The 16364-nt window shown below is 41.8% G+C and overlaps 1 protein-coding gene across 1 annotated transcript; it reads right to left on the reverse strand.

The window, feature by feature from the left end:
* Positions 1 to 1688: 1688 nt before the first annotated feature.
* On the reverse strand, positions 1689 to 9675 carry trim35-14 (tripartite motif containing 35-14). The gene is made up of 6 exons (XM_063003952.1): positions 9203 to 9675; positions 7194 to 7289; positions 6858 to 7088; positions 5897 to 5919; positions 3075 to 3190; positions 1689 to 2987 (listed from the first exon to the last, which is right to left on the reverse strand). Exons 1-6 carry the CDS (start codon positions 9599 to 9601, stop codon positions 2479 to 2481), a joined length of 1374 nt encoding a protein of 457 aa, XP_062860022.1. The 5' UTR covers positions 9602 to 9675; the 3' UTR covers positions 1689 to 2478.
* Between the last annotated feature and the right edge of the window lie 6689 nt (positions 9676 to 16364).

Raw genomic sequence — 16364 nt, forward strand, 5'->3', positions numbered from 1 at the left:
AACATAAGTAAGTACACCCCACAGTGAACATGTCCAAATTGTGCCCAAATGTGTCGTTGTCCCTCCCTGGTGTCATGTGTCCAGGTCCCAGGTGTAAATGGGGAGCAGGGCTGTTAAATTTGGTGTTTTGGGTACAATTCTCTCATACTGGCCACTGGATATTCAACATGGCACCTCATGGCAAAGAACTCTCTGAGGATGTGAGAAATAGAATTGTTGCTCTCCACAAAGATGGCCTGGGCTATAAGAAGATTGCTAACACCCTGAAACTGAGCTACAGCATGGTGGCCAAGGTCATACAGCGGTTTTCCAGGACAGGTTCCACTCGGAACAGGCTTCGCCAGGGTCAACCAAAGAAGTTGAGTCCACGTGTTCGGCGTCATATCCAGAGGTTGGCTTTAAAAAATAGACACATGAGTGCTGCCAGCATTGCTGCAGAGGTTGAAGACGTGGGAGGTCAGCCTGTCAGTGCTCAGACCATAGGTCGCACACTGCATCAACTCGGTCTGCATGGTCGTCATCCCAGAAGGAAGCTGACGCACAAGAAAGCCAGCAAACAGTTTGCTGAAGACAAGCAGTCCAAGAACATGGATTACTGGAATGCCCTGTGGTCTGACGAGACCAAGATAAACTTGTTTGGCTCAGATGGTGTCCAGCATGTGTGGCGGCGCCCTGGTGAGAAGTACCAAGACAACTGTATCTTGCCTACAGTCAAGCATGGTGGTGGTAGCATCATGGTCTTGGGCTGCATGAGTGTTGCTGGCACTGGGGAGCTGCAGTTCATTGAGGGAAACATGAATCACCTACCTCAGGAACCATTGTACCATCTATTCACCATCATGTACTAACACTTGTCTTTAGTCCTGTGTTCTAATTACTTGTTTAGATTAGGGATAATAAGGAATATCTTTTGTAGTTATTTATTATAGGATTTTTTGTATTATTGTTGTATTTGCACTGTTTTGTATTGTCTTGCACTTTTTGTACCGTGTTACACCGTGATCCTAGAGGAACGCTGTTTCGTTTCAATATGTACTTGTATGTAGCTGAAATGACAATAAAACCTCTCTGACTCTCTGACTCTGAATTCCAACATGTACTGTGACATTCTGAAACAGAGCATGATCCCCTCCCTTCAAAAACTGGGCCTCATGGCAGTTTTCCAACAGGATAACGACCCCAAACACAACCTCCAAGATGACAACTGCCTTGCTGAGGAAGCTGAAGGTAAAGGTGATGGACTAAACCCAATTGAGCACCTGTGGCGCATCCTCAAGTGGAAGGTGGAGGAGTTCAAGGTGTCTAACATCCACCAGCTCCGTGATGTCATCATGGAGGAGTGGAAGAGGATTCCAGTAGCAACCTGTGCAGCTCTGGTGAATTCCATGCCCAGGAGGGTTAAGGCAGTGCTGGATAATAATGGTGGTCACACAAAATATTGACACTTTGGGCACAATTTGGACATGTTCACTGTGGGGTGTACTCACTTATGTTGCCAGCCATTTAGACATTAATGGCTGTGTGTTGAGTTATTTTCAGAAGACAGTAAATCTACACTGCTATACAAGTTGTACACTGACTACTCTAAGTTATATCCAAGTTTCATGTCTATAGTGTTGTCCCATGAAAAGATATAATAAAATATTTGCAGAAATGTGAGGGGTGTACTCACTTTTGTGATACACTGTATATATACTGTATATATATACATACAAATATACATTTGATTGTTTATGCAATTTCTCCCCTTTTTTTAGCGTGTCCAATTGCCCGATTGCGTCATGCTTCCTCTCCACCAATGCCGATCCCTGCTCTGATTAAGAACGAAGCTAACCCACGCCCTGTATGGAGAGACACACCCTGAGAGCACTCTTTTCTCATCTCTGTGCAGGCACCATCAATCAGTCAGCAGAGGTCGTAATTGCACCAGTCATGAGAGCGAGACCCCATCTGGCTTAGTCCCGCCCATATCTGAAGAACAGGCCAATTGTTGTTCATGTGGCTGCTCAGCCTAGCCGGTAGGCAGAGCTGAGATTCGATACGATGTATTCGAGATCCCAGATCTGGTTCTAGCGTGTGTTTTTACCGCTGCGCCACCTGAGCAGCCTCCCAGTAGGGGTTCTAAACCTTTTTGGCCAGTTTCAGAGCTCAACATTAGAACCTCACTTCTCACCTTACAGGGTATTTACTACTGTAGTATTGAAAATAAGTGCCAGTTATCACAGATTGTTAATTTTTTCAACAAAGTGATCAAAGTGATTCATTAGTACCGTTCATGTAGCTGATATTTTATTACCAACACCCTACAGTAAGGAAATTTAGGCAGAAAACATTCATTAGTTTGAAATATTTTACAATGTGGATTTGTCTGTCTTGACTGTTTATAAAAATCTGCTGCGACTCCATATGCATCTCAGGCGACCCAATGTGGGGTGCTGCTTTATGCTAAAGAATCACTGCACAACAGGTAAAGGAAACTTAGGATATGTGCAGAGGGCAGACAGTGCAGGCAGTATTAAAATAAGGGAACAGCACTTCTGTAAATTTCTCAGTAAAGGTATACAGAACCGGGCCTTTAGATGGATCCAAAAATGTAACGAGTCCATTATCGTAATCCACTTGAACCCTGATGACCTGCGGCTTTTCTGGCAGACTGAGCTCCCTGCGAGACTTTATACCAACCCTGTATTTACCATTGGTGTATCGAATGCTCCATATTCCACTGGAGGGATCCAACTTTAGCAGTTTCTTCCTCTCCACAGACTGCTTGACTACCCCTATTATCCAGTGGCCGTTGTCTCCAACTTCCACGTCCCAGCAGTGAACGCCTGAGCTAAAGCCGTGAGAGCCCAACACTCCCACATACAGCCGCTCTGGGTTGTCAGGTACCTCCTGTTTCTGTTCCACGAAGTGCAAACTGCTCAGGTCCTCTGATAACACTAGCTTGTTGCAGGATGTGTTCGGGTCCAGAGTCACAGACATGGTTGCTGTTAAAGAGATCACATGCATTACAGGTGGATTCTTGATCATAGGTACTAGCAATTGGAACGTAAGATGATAATACTGGGACTCACATTTGTGGAGCAGTTCACACATCTTTGCCCTTAAATTGACATTTACGATAGAGAGATGTTTTGCTGAATCTATTCCTGAGACAACATCAGGTTCAGGAAGGTTATACCTGTCTGGACTGAAACAAAAGGTGAACAGAAGCAGAAACAACAAACAGAAAAGATGCTCTGCTAGTCATGCTTACACAAAACACACAAAAAATACTTTTAAACATTTAAAACTGCTTTTGATAATTCCTATACACTATACAGCCAAATGTATGTAGATGCTTTGAGCTTGTTGCACATCACATTCCAAAAACATGAGAACTAATATGACCGACCCCCCCCCCCCACACACACAACTTCAAGTCACACAACTTCTGAAGTCAAAAATGTTAAGTGTGTCTGTAAGAATGTGCCGATTTAGAAAAAAATAGCATTTGTTTAGCAGCAAACAAGAATTTATGCCTCCACACTTAATTGAACCATGTGGATACCATTCTACCATTCTAACTAGGGTGGCCACATTCATAGTCACAAAAAGGAGGACATTACACCCCAAAAGGAGGACGTCATACCAGGAACAGGGGGACATGATACTGCAACACAGAATGAAACCATAACCCATATAACAGAGTTTTTGACCAATTTAAGCAAGAATTCTATAACAGACTAGCATTTAGAAGGCGGACCTTCTGCGATTGGCCAGTGGTGGGCGAGCCACGATAGGCAGTCAAATGAGGCTGTTAAACCAATGAAATACAAAGCATTTGTTTTGACATGTACCTGAGCCAATGACAGATAATACTGATCTAAAATGTAACCAGTTCACTCCAAAAGGAGGATTTTAAGTGTCCGTCCTAGCGTTGCATGGGCGGCGGACTGGCAGCTGAAAACTCGGACTGTCCGACCTAAAGCCGGACGGCTGGCCACCCTATTCCTAACTAATCAGGTGTTTAGTCACACCCATTTCTAAGTGTATAAAATCTATTAAATAAAATAAAATGAAATAACAAAACATCAAGCAAAGAAAATAACTTAGGACAGGAGGCTAAAAAACTACAACTGATTAAAAAACTGACCCACGCATTATTAAACCATTGATGGATAGTAGTATACTGCCGGCTTTGCAGAAAAAGTGTGGTCTGAAACAATGCAGATCACTTGAGCGCTTAATGGAGTTTAACAGTGAAAGCAAAAGCATTCCACAGAATTTCAAGAACATCGAGAACTCAAAGGATTGGGACTAAACAGCTCTATGGCCATAAGTAAACTACTTGTTAGTGAGGTTAATCAGAAAAAAGTCATAAACATTGAACACTAGAGCAATGGAAAACAGCCATGTACTCTCATACACTGATCCACCTCCTTGTTTCTACACTTACTGTCCATTTTATCAGCTCCACTTACCATATAGGAGCACTTAGGTATTATTAAATAATAAAAAAATAGTAGGTATTATTTGGGTGGTGGATCATACTTAGCACTGCAGTGACAATGACATGTGGTGGTGTGTTAGTGTGTGTTGTGCTGGTATGAGTGGATCAAATACAGCAGCGCTGCTGGAGTTTTTAAAATACTGTGTCCACTCATGGTCCACTCTATTAGACACTCCTACCTAGTTGGTCCACCTTGTAGATGTGAAGTTCTGGACGGTCGCTCATTTATTACTGCTGTTTTAGTTGGTCATCTTCTAGACCTTCATCAGTGGTCACAGGATGCTGCCAACGGGGCGCTGTTGGCTGGATATTTTTGGTTGGTGGACTATTCTCAGTGCAGCAGTGACAGTAAGGTGTTTAAAAACTTCATCAGCATTGCTGTGTCTTATCCACTCATACCAGCACAACACACACTAACACACCACCACCATGTCAGTGTCACTTCAGTGCTGAGAATGATCCACCACCTAAATAATACCTGCTCTGTGGGGGTCCTGACCATTGACGAACAATGTGAAAGCAGGCTAAGAAAGTATGTAGAGAAACAGATGGACTACCCTATTTCAGTGCCATAGGTACATCTGAGTAAGAAAGGAAGCACATGAAGTGATGCCCCTATCATGCATAGTGCACACTGTACAAGCCTCTGAAGGCAGTGTTACAATCTGGGGTTGCTTCAATTGATCAGGTTGAAGCAATTGATAATTTTCACATAAACTGGCCACCACAGTGCCCTAACATTTAACCAAGTGTTTGGGATGTGCTGAAGAAGACAGGTTGGTATAGACTGGTTCAAATCTAATATCGTTTATATAAGATTTTGTCCATTAATGGAACTTTGAATTAAAATTAATGTGTGACAATGCATAAGGTTGTCAATTACATGTTGTTTAATGTATTTGTTTAGTTGATTATATTGTGTATTGTTGGTAAGCGATTTAGGGGAAGAGAAATATGATGGGTGGCCTATGGTATTCTTTATTATCTTTATTTATTTATTAGGATTTTTAACGTCATGTTTTACACATTGTGGTTACATTCATGACAGAAGATTCATCAGTTCAGAAGTTTAATGTCAAACACAGTCATGGACAATTTTGTATCTCCAATTTACCTCACTTGCATGTGTTTGGACTGTGGGAGTAAACCGAAGCTCCCGGAGGAAACCCACGCAGACACAGAGAGCATGCTCAACTCCACACAGAAAGGACCCGGACCGCCCCACCTGGAACCCAGGACCTTCTTGCTGTGAGGCGACAGTGCTAGCCACTGAGCCACCGTGCCACCCTTATTATCTTTATTAAAGAGCTGGCGAAAAGGCTTGACTGCCATAGACACAGGTATAACAATGGTGTTGTATAAAAAAAGTAAAGAAGATATCAAAGAAGAATAGTGGTTACTTACTTGTAGTGGTTGTTGGAATAGTTCTGTAAGCATAGTAAAAGAAAAAGGTAAGCAGCATTAAAACAACAGCTGAAAAGAGTTGCTGCTAACATTTAGGACTTAGAGAATCCATAGCTATGTTCAGATTACAGGCCAAATCTAATATTTATAAAACTGTCCATTCACACTAGTTGCATTTGCTTAGGTTTTTAGATAGGTTGCTGTGTTAAAGATTCTAGCATGCATTTGCTAATAACTAACAGGCAGACAAAAGAGTAGAGTACAGCTTAATAACAGCTTTAGAAAATATAAGGAAACTAATCTGATTTGTCCTGCTCAAACTCCCAAACACTTGTCCATACATTGTTTTTATTTATTTATTAGGATTTTAACGTCATGTTTTACACTTTGGTTACACTTATGACAGAAACGGTAGTTACTCATTACACAAGATTCATCAGTTCACAAGTTTAATGTCAAACACAGTCATGGACAATTTTGTATCTTCAATTTTACCTCACGTGCATGTCTTTGGACTGGACTACCAGAGAAAACCTGCGCAGACACAGGGAGAACATTCAAACTCCACACAGAAAATACCCGTGCCGCCTCACCGGACCTAAATAGTCTAAAAGAATGTTTTCACTTTGTCATTATTGGTGATTAAGTGTACACTAATTGCTAAAAGTAGCAGTTATATCAACTCAAAATCATATCCACAACACAGTAAAGTGCACAAAGAAAATCAAGGGGGCTGAATACTTTCTGAATCCAGTGCAATCCAACGTAATGCTCATGAATCATCTCCCAAACTGAAAGAACTAACAATGTTTAAAATATAAAAGCTACCCACTGTACTGACAGTGTTTAAAAGCACACGGTATTCCCTGGATACACTATTAAACCTTTACAGTTCACAAGTAAACAAAAGTGTAACACTGTCATAGACATACAGTCTTATTCATCAGAGACACAATCCTACCCGAAGAAAAGTTATCTCATCCATCTCCATCTCCTGGTTAATGATATTTATAATCGTAGAGACGTTTGAGATTTCATCCGACAACTTTGCGATCTTCCTTGTGGTCTTCTCACATTCTCGCATCTCTTCTTCTCTCAGGGCATCAATCCGGGCTTCCTCTTCCTCTTTGAGAAACTGGTGAAGGCTTTCAAACTCCAGCCTGAGCATTTTCTCCACACTCTGCCTCTCATCCTAAAACACAGTAGTTGTTAACTCGACATTAACACGACTGCTTTAAGCACATGCCCCTGTATGTGGGTGTGTAATTGTATTAAATAAATGCTTTATTGTGTTTACCCTGATAGTGTCTGACAGCATTTCATAATCTTCTTTAGATTTATTTAGAACTTTAAGGCTCTGTAGCAAACGTGAGACTTCAGACTTTACTTCAGCCTGTAAAAAAACATAAAATGTTTATTAATAAACTACTGGTTACTTAAGTAACCACTTTATGCTAGTCAGGCTTACAGTGGATCTAGAACTTATCCCAGAGTGCAGGGCAAGAACACACACTGGACACGGTACCAATCCATTGCAGAACACCACACTCACAGGTTGAGGATTACACTACAATGTTTGTGACCTTAAATTGAAAACCACTAGGTCTGTTAAATTTCACCATGCTGGCTTGCTGCTTCTTAGTTGGTTTTCGACAACAGTAATAAAAACCAAGCCCTCTCCAGGAGGCATGCTTCCGCTGGTCAGGAGAAGTCAGCAAGGCCTTGGGGCCCAGAAATAATGTAAAATACAGTGTGACATTACTAATTATGACAACTATGGTTAAAAAGTATTAGCAGTTGTTGTGGTTTGTTTGACAACAGTAACTGAAGTAAAGGAGACACTCATCCATTCACTTCATTCATTCATTCAACTACCTCCTGCATGTTGTTGGATGGGCAGAGAAAAACACCTACCAAACTCTTTACAGTAACAAAAGGGAGGTTTCAACCAAGGGCCCCAGAACCTTGGTACACCTACACTGTCCTAAATGCAATATTTATTTTTATTTATTTATTAGGATTTTAACGTCATGTTTTACATCCTCTGGTTAAATTCATGACAGAAACGGTAATTACTGGGTACACATGATTCATCAGTTCAAGTCTTTTTAATGTCAAACACAGTCATGGACAATTTTGTATCTCTAATTCACCTCACTTGCATGTCTTTGGACTGTGGGAGAAAACCAGAGCTCCCGGAAGAAACGTGCGCAGACACAGGGAGAACATGCAAACCCCACACAAAATGGACCCGGATCACTCTACCTGGTAATCAAACCCAGGACCTTCTTGATGTGAGGCGACAGGGCCACCCACTGAGCCACCGTGCCACCCCAATATTTATTGTAATGTTTTAAATATGCAGTATTTTATAAATTATGCTTGTCCTGTTGCACCATGCATCAAATATAAATAACTTTTCAGGTTTCTTCTGTTTTAAATAATAATTGGCTAATGATTAATACTTCCAGTTTAATGAAAATTATTTCAGCTATTAAGAAAACTGGTGATCGCCATCATTGCCCTAAAATGTGTCCATACAATTATACAATCTGAACAAAACTAGTGTGTACCCACTGATAAAAAATGCTAATCTATGAAAATTATTATGCAAAATTTTTCTAACCACTTCATCCTGGTCAGGGTCAAGTTCGGTTTGGTACCACTCTGAAATATATATATTTTTTAATGCATTTTCTCCCCATTTTCCTCCTCAATTTTTGTCTTCCGCTGCCGAGAGATACCAGATTGCATTCGAGGAGAGCACGTCGCTGTTCACGCCTCTTCCGACACGCGCACAGCCCTCCTCTTCTCGCCCCTGCATTCTGCACAGGCGTCTCTTCCGCCAATCAGGGTCCCCACACAGCGCATGAAGACCCACTCGCACACACATAGTCCGGCCCCCACCCTGCAGATACGGTGGCCAATTAGTATCTGCTGCAGGCACTGGCAACCATGCCTGCCAGATGGCGCCCAGCCGACCGGTGGCAACGCCGAGGAGTTCAGAAACTCATTGCTGGTGTGCTAGCGGAATATCCCGCTGCGCCACCTGGGCGCCCCCACTCTGAAATATTAAGCACAAGAATGGAAAAGAGGACACTAATACATGCAAGAAAATACACATTCACTCACTCATTATGGGCTATTTAAAAGGGCCAAATAACTTCTGCATGTTATGGAAGAAAAGAGAAAACTGGAGCAACCAGTGTGAAGCCAGACAGACACACATAGAACATGACAGGTAGCAATCAGAGACAATTATAATGAGACATTACAGAGGCTATTCTCTAACTCCAAGAGATTCACCTTCAAGTCTTCCACAGCCTCCACAATAGGGGCACACTGATGGTTTTTATGCTTCTTTGAAGTAAAACAGACTACACAGATGGGCTGTTTATCCTCAAAGCAGAAGAGTTTGAGCTTCTCATCATGTTCTGGGCAGATGTCACTGGACGGAGGTGCACTTTTTCTACTCTGAAAGTTCTCACAGAGGCTTGTGAAGGCCAGACTCATGGTGGGTTCATCACGAGAACAGTGTTTCCTACAGACAGGACATTGCAGTGTTTCCTGAGTGCTCCAGTATTCCTGGAGGCATTGATCACACAGACTGTGAGAACACTTCAGGGATACAGGATCTCTAAACACATCACAGCAAATCGGACAGATCACCGTCTGTTCTAAATCACACTGCTGATTGGTAGCCATTTATCGCGGTTCAACTGTAATCGTTCCAACCTTACTGTTTCTACAAGCTCTGAGAATCAAACTGCACAGCTGAAATCGTTTATGAACATTTGGAAAACACCCCGTTAAGCAGGAAGTATTGTTACAAGTGTCAAACGTGGTATTTATTCCGTGTTAACTCGCTTCAACACGCCCAACAGCGTATAGTGAATCTGCTTTTGGTCCGTTGCTGTCCCCGACTGGACTGGAGGGTAAGAGCATCGTAGTTGTGCCACCTAGTGGAGAAAAAAGGCCACAGTCCAGCAAACACAGCTACGAAGTCACGACGTTGTATTTATAACGTCGCGTTAATGTAAATAAAAGACGAAATTAAAACAATTTTATCATTTAATAGTAACAATGATTTTCTGCGACGGTTTACACCGATTAGCCATAACATTGAAACCACCTCCTTGTTTCTACACTCACTGTCCATTTTATCAGCTTACCATATAGAAGCATTTTGTAGTACTACAATTACTGACTGTAGTCCATCTGTTTCTCTGCATGCTTTGTTAGCCCCCTTTCATGCTGTTCTTCAATAGTCATGCAGGACTCTCCCAGGACCACTACAGAGCAGGTATTATTTGGGTGGTGGGTAATTCCCAGCACTGCAGTGACACTGACGTGGTGGTGGTGTGTTAGTGTGTGTTGCAATGCCACTGGAGTTTTTAAACACCTCACTATCACTGCTGGACTGAGAATAGTCCACCAAGCAAAAATATCCAGCCAACAGCGTCCCATGAGCAGCGTCCTGTGACCACTGATGAAGGTCTAGAAGATGACCAACTCAAACAGCAGCAATAGATGAGCGATCGTCTCTGACTTTACATCTACAAGGTGGACCAACTAGGTAGGAGTGTCTAATAGAGTGGACAGTGAGTGGACACGGTCTGATCCACTAATACCAGCACAACACACATTATCACACCACCACCATGTCATTGTCACTGCAGTGCTGAGAATGATCCACCATCTATATAATACCTGCTCTGTGGTGGTCCTGACCATTGATGAACAAAGTTAAAGCAGGCTAAAAAAGTATGTAGAGAAACAGATGGACTACAGTCAGTAATTGTAGAACTACAAAGTGCTTCTATATGGTAAGTGGAGCTGATAAAATGGACAGTGAGTGTAGAAACAAGGAGGTGGTTTTAATGTTATGGCTGATCAGTGTATAGTAACCATTCTAACAGCTTTGTCCTAATGTTGCAGTCTCATTAATATTCATGCTAATTTGGTGACCTGTAATATTCTATCAGACAAGTCAAGAACGGACTAAAAGAACAGTTTTTTCTAAATAGTCTCAATAATTAAATAACTACATAAATATGTAGAATGTTATTACCAACCTTAAATTACCATGCCTAAGTCATTAATCAGCTATCACCATTTTCAAAAAAAGTGATGATATTGTTAACCTTTATTTTTAAGCTTTTTTAAAATAATTTTGTAATGTTTAGAATTTGATGCCTGCAACACAAATTTTACAAAATGTTCCTTTTCTCGAAACAGGGTGTTTAACCAAGGCAAAATAACACTGTGGCCACAGACAAAAAGTAAAAAAATGGTGAATCAAATAACTGAAATAAATAAAGGAAACAAAACGACAAAATTAAATTTGCAGCCTAAAGAGGAGAGGTAATAGAACAGATAGATGAGTGCATTAGTGGAGTGGGGGCTATCACACTTCACACACAGGGACATCTGCAACATTCTCCCAGTGAAACACATAACCATAGAGAAAAATAGGAAACAATAGGATAAAAGAAAAAGGGTGAAAACTCTATATAAGGTGCTGGGTTACAACTGGCACCTTTATTACAGGGTGCTCATTACCCTGTGACACCCACACTGCTACATATTGTTGTATGTACACAGTAGCTCTGTGACTTATGATGTTTCAACCACAAGCTGACTTTCAGCCAAGTCTCTTGTCCAGGTTAAAACTCACTTTGTTTTCATACCAACTTACCAACTCATACCAAATTTGTTTTCAATGTTTAAGTAACCCAACAGCATTGCTGCACCTTTTACATTTATACAACACACACTACCATGCCATTATCATGTGAGTCAGTGAAAGGCTGAGGATGGTCCCAAATAACATCTTGTCAGTGTGGGCCCTATGGAGATCCCTTACAAGAGGTACAGGAGCAACAAATGGGCTACAGTTATTAATTGCATACCAACAACGTTCATCTGTATATAGGTGTAAGTCATAAAATAATCAATGAATGTATACCTAATAAAGTGTGCATTAAGTACTCTTTAATTGTGTAACCTAATGATATCTCAGATGATATTACATCTTTTATTAGATTAGATTCAACTTTAGTCATTGTGCAGAGTACAAGTACAGAGTCAACGAAATGCAGTAGCATCTAACCAGAAGTGCAAGATAGATATTATTTACATATAATACAGTTAAAGTGCAGTAGTGACCAGATAAGTAAAAATGAAGAGACATACAGTATATTGCCAAAAGTATTCGCTCGTCTGTCTTCACACGCATATGAACTTGAGTGACATTCCATTCTTAATCCATAGGGTTTAATATGATGTTGGCCCACCCTTTGCAGCTATAACAGCTTCAACTCTTCTGGGAAGGCTTTCCACAAGGTTTAGGAGTGTGTTTATGGGAATTTTTTACCATTCCTCCAGAAGCGCATTTGTAAGGTCAGACACTGATGTTGGACGAGAAGGCCTGGCTCACAATTCATCCCAAAGGTGTTCTGTCGGGTTGAGGTCAGAACTCTGTGCAGGCCAGTCGAGTTCTTCCACACCAAACTGGCTCATCCATGTCTTTATGGACCTTGCTTTGTGCACTGGTGTGCAGTCATGTTGGAAGAGGAAGGGGCCATCCCCAAACTGTTCCCACAAAGTTGGGAGCATGAAATTGTCCAAAATCTCTTGGTATGCTGAAGCATTAAGAGTTCCTTTCACTGGAACTAAGGGGCCAAGCCCAACTCCTGAAACACAACCCCACACCATAATCCCGTCCACCGGATTGCCAGATGGAGAAGCGTGATTCGTCACTCCAGAGAACACGTCTCCACTGCTCTAGGGTCCAGTGGCGGCGTGCTTTACACCACTGCATCCGACGCTTTGCATTGCGCTTGGTGATGTAAGGCTTGGATGCAGCTGCTTGGCCATGGAAACCATTCCATGAAGCTCTTTACTCACTGTTCTTGAGCTCATCTGAAGGCCACATGAAGTTTGGAGGTCTGTAGCGATTGACTCTGCAGAAAGTTGGCGACCTCTGCGCACTATGCACATCAGCATCTGCTGACCCCGCTCTGTCATTTTACCACTGGGTGGCTGAGTTGCTGTCGTTCCCAATCGCTTCCACTTTGTTATAATACCACTGACAGTCGACTGTGGAATATTTAGCAGTGAGGAAATTTCACGACTGGATTTGTTGCACAAGTGGCATCCTATCATGGTACCACACTGGAATTCACTGAGCTCCTGAGAGCGACCCATTCTTTCACTAATGTTTGTAGAAGCAGTCTGCATGCCTAGGTGCTTGGTTTTATACACCTGTGGCCATGGAAGTGATTGGAACACCTGAATTCAATCACTTGGATGGGTGAGTGAATACTTTTGGCAATATAGTGTATATTAAGAACAGTAAACAGATAAGGATTGTCCAGTGTATAGACTAGTATATAATAACAAAGTTATGAAAGGTGACTACAGTGGCTAAATGAATTAACTACAGTGGCTAAATGAATGAGAATAAATAGAGTATATAAGTATAGCAGATAATATACAATATATACATTATTGTTGTGCTGGTGTGATTAGTGCAGTAGTGCCATGTGCAAATTTGCAAATACTGATGATATGTACACAAAAGTGGTGTGGTAGAGTTTAGTAGGGTTAAAGCCTCTGGGAAAAAGCTCTTCCTGAGTCTGCTGGTATGAGAGCGGAGGCTCCTGTAACGCCTGCCAGATGGAAGTAAGGTGAAAAGTCCAAGGTTGGGATGAGAAACGTCCTTGATAATGTTCCTTGCTTTGCCCACGCACCATTTGTAATAAATGTCCTGTATGGTGGGTAACTGGGTGCCAGTGATGTGTTGGGCAGTTTTAACCACCCACTGGAGAGCTTTCCGGTCAGCTGCGGAGCAATTGCCGCACCACACAGAGATGCAGCTTGTAAGAATGCTCTCAATGGTACAGCGGTAAAAGTCCATGAGTATTCTGGAGCACAAGTGGGCTTTCTTGAGTCTGTTGTGCCTTTCTGACCAGGACTGATGTGTTGAGGGACCAAGAGAGATTGTCGGAGATGTGGACGCCAAGGAATTTGAAGCTGGGCACCCGTTCTACTACAGCACCGTTGATACAGATAGGGGTGTGTGCCTGATTTCCTGTTCTTCTGAAGTCCACAATAATCTTTTTCGTTTATACTCTATTATTGCTTATCTTAATTAAAATCCAGAGTTTTAAAGCAATGCTGGTGTAAAAGAAGGCTGGTAAACATACTTTGTTGTTAAAAAAAAACCCTCAACAATTTTATTGTGAGTTCTTTTGAAAACGTGATGGAGCAAAATCATACAGAATATTGTGGCCTGTACAGTACAGTGGTGTGGCCTGCAAAGTCTTTGTTAGTGATTTTGATTGACAATGGTTGATGACTTCTGCGTGCACATATAAAAAGGCTATTTTGACTGCATCTAATAAAAGTACAAGGATTAAGGATCTCTTGCCAAGTTTGAAGAGAAAATCCACACTTTTACCTTATCTTATATCTTAGTTTAGCAAAGTCACACAGTTGGTCAGTACACTTTTGATGGTGCAGTGGTAAAAGTTTGTGATGATTTGAATGAGATAGCTGGTGCTTCCTCACTCTCCTCAAAAAGTCAAGAAGCTGCTGCGCCGTCTTAACCAGGCAGGAGGAGGTTTCAGGAAAGATCCTCAAAGATGGATACCCAAAAACTTGAAAGTGAAAGCACATTCTACCTTGGCACCATTGATATGGACAGGAGAGTGTGTCCAGTTCTTGATTTCCCAGACGTCAAGAGTGCGTTCTTTGGTCTTCTCTGTTTTAGAGGAACACTTTGCCACCGAGTGCTGGATCTCTACCTTTTTAGGCTGATTTATCGTTGCACTGATGTTGCAGACCACTGTGGTATCGTCTGTGGTATTGTATGCAGCGGCGCACAATCGTGGGTGAACAGGGAGAAGAGGTGTGGACCTTACTTCTGCTTCTACAGAGCTTAGGGGTTCTAGGTCATAGAAACTTGTGATGATCAGAAATGTTGAATTGCTGTCGTTCTGCCTCTCGTCCAATCACTCAGGTTTGATGACGGTGGGGGAGGTGGGCGCTGACATCCTGCATAAGCCTTCATGACTGTGTTACCTGCTAGCTCTCCCTTTTAGTTATGCTGTAATAATTAGGGGTGCCGGGGTCTCTCTGTAAAACATGATATTTTACCCTTACTGATTTCACATTTTAACTACATTTTCTGTTTTTACCCTGAGGTGGTTCTGACGGAAACCTGTTTACCCACCTGAGTTTGAAGCTTGCGAGACAAGACTGCTGTGTCAACAATGCTGCTCCTGCTAAATCTGACGGGAACCTGGCGTGTTTGAGCCAAAAATGTCCAGTTAATATTTATTGCTAGTTATAACTTTTAGTTAAATTTAATTTTGTGTATGTATGATTTGTGTATATCCTAATCATTTAAATTATTCTCCAGGCCACCCAAGAAGGATGGGTCCCTGCTAAGTCTGGTTCCTCTCAAGGTTTCTTCCTGTAATTTTTAAGGAAGTTTATTCTTGCCACTGTCGCCCTCGGCTTGCTCAACAGGGGTTTTTGGTCTGTCGGTCTTGGATTCTGTAAAGTTGCTTTGAGACGATGTCCATTGTAAAAAGCGCTATATAAATAAATTTGACTTGACTTGACAGACTGGAGAATGTTTGTGAAGAAGTCCAAGACCCAGACCCAGGCAGCTTTAAGTGCATTTACTCTGCTCAGTAGAGGTGGGCGATACCGGGAATTTTGGTATCGATCCGATACCAAGTAAATGCAGGGCCAGTATCGCCGATATCGATACCGATACCGATACTTTTTAATATTTAAGCTTCATAGATCCAAAGGATCCAAAAGACCCAGGATACAATTTCGCCAAACATTGTACGTGACAACAAAATACTTTATTATCACAATCAACATTTTTGTTTAGAAACAATGGAACAGTAACAAAACAAAGTTTGCCTTAACATTAGGAAAATAAATCTTTTTTGAGGTAGAAAAGGAGAAACCACAATACAAAAATTAAATAAAAATTCTCCCCTCACTAGACATCTTTTCTAGGGGGGGGAGGGAGGGGGGGGGTGCGCTGCTCCGTGCTGTGTGACACAGCGCAGCGCTACTCTTACAGACAGAGAGACTTTGATGAATCCGCGTGCGCAGCAGTCAGTGTGTGCGGGAGAGAAAAAAAGCTTGAGTATCGATCTTTTTACACGAGTATTGCTCAATATCAATACCAGCGTTGGTATCGATATTATCGATATTTGGATCGATCCGCCCACCTCTACTGCTCAGGACTGAAAACTCTTTAGCTGTGAAGAGTGTGATAAGGTTGCAGTCCACTGCGTGTGGTAGGGGGTGGCCTTGTATGCCTTTGCAATGATTGTATGAACATTAAAGTTCTCACAGAGGCTTGTGAAACCCAGACTCTTAGTTGGTTCATCAGTTGAGCAGCAGTGTTTACTACAGACAAGATATTGCTGTGTTT

The sequence above is a fragment of the Trichomycterus rosablanca genome, chromosome 1 (assembly GCF_030014385.1).
Source record: "Trichomycterus rosablanca isolate fTriRos1 chromosome 1, fTriRos1.hap1, whole genome shotgun sequence".
In the NCBI taxonomy this organism is placed as follows: domain Eukaryota; kingdom Metazoa; phylum Chordata; class Actinopteri; order Siluriformes; family Trichomycteridae; genus Trichomycterus; species Trichomycterus rosablanca.

Excerpts from the sequence above, each read along its gene's own strand:
- trim35-14 (XM_063003952.1), bottom strand. The coding sequence starts at position 9,601 with ATGGCTACCAATCAGCAGTGTGATTTAGAACAGACGGTGATCTGTCCG. Across the intron at positions 7,089-7,193 it reads TGCTGTCAGACACTATCAGG|GATGAGAGGCAGAGTGTGGA; the intron begins GTAAACACAATA and ends ACTGTGTTTTAG. Across the intron at positions 2,988-3,074 it reads GTGTGAACTGCTCCACAAAT|CAACCATGTCTGTGACTCTG; the intron begins GTGAGTCCCAGT and ends TCTCTTTAACAG.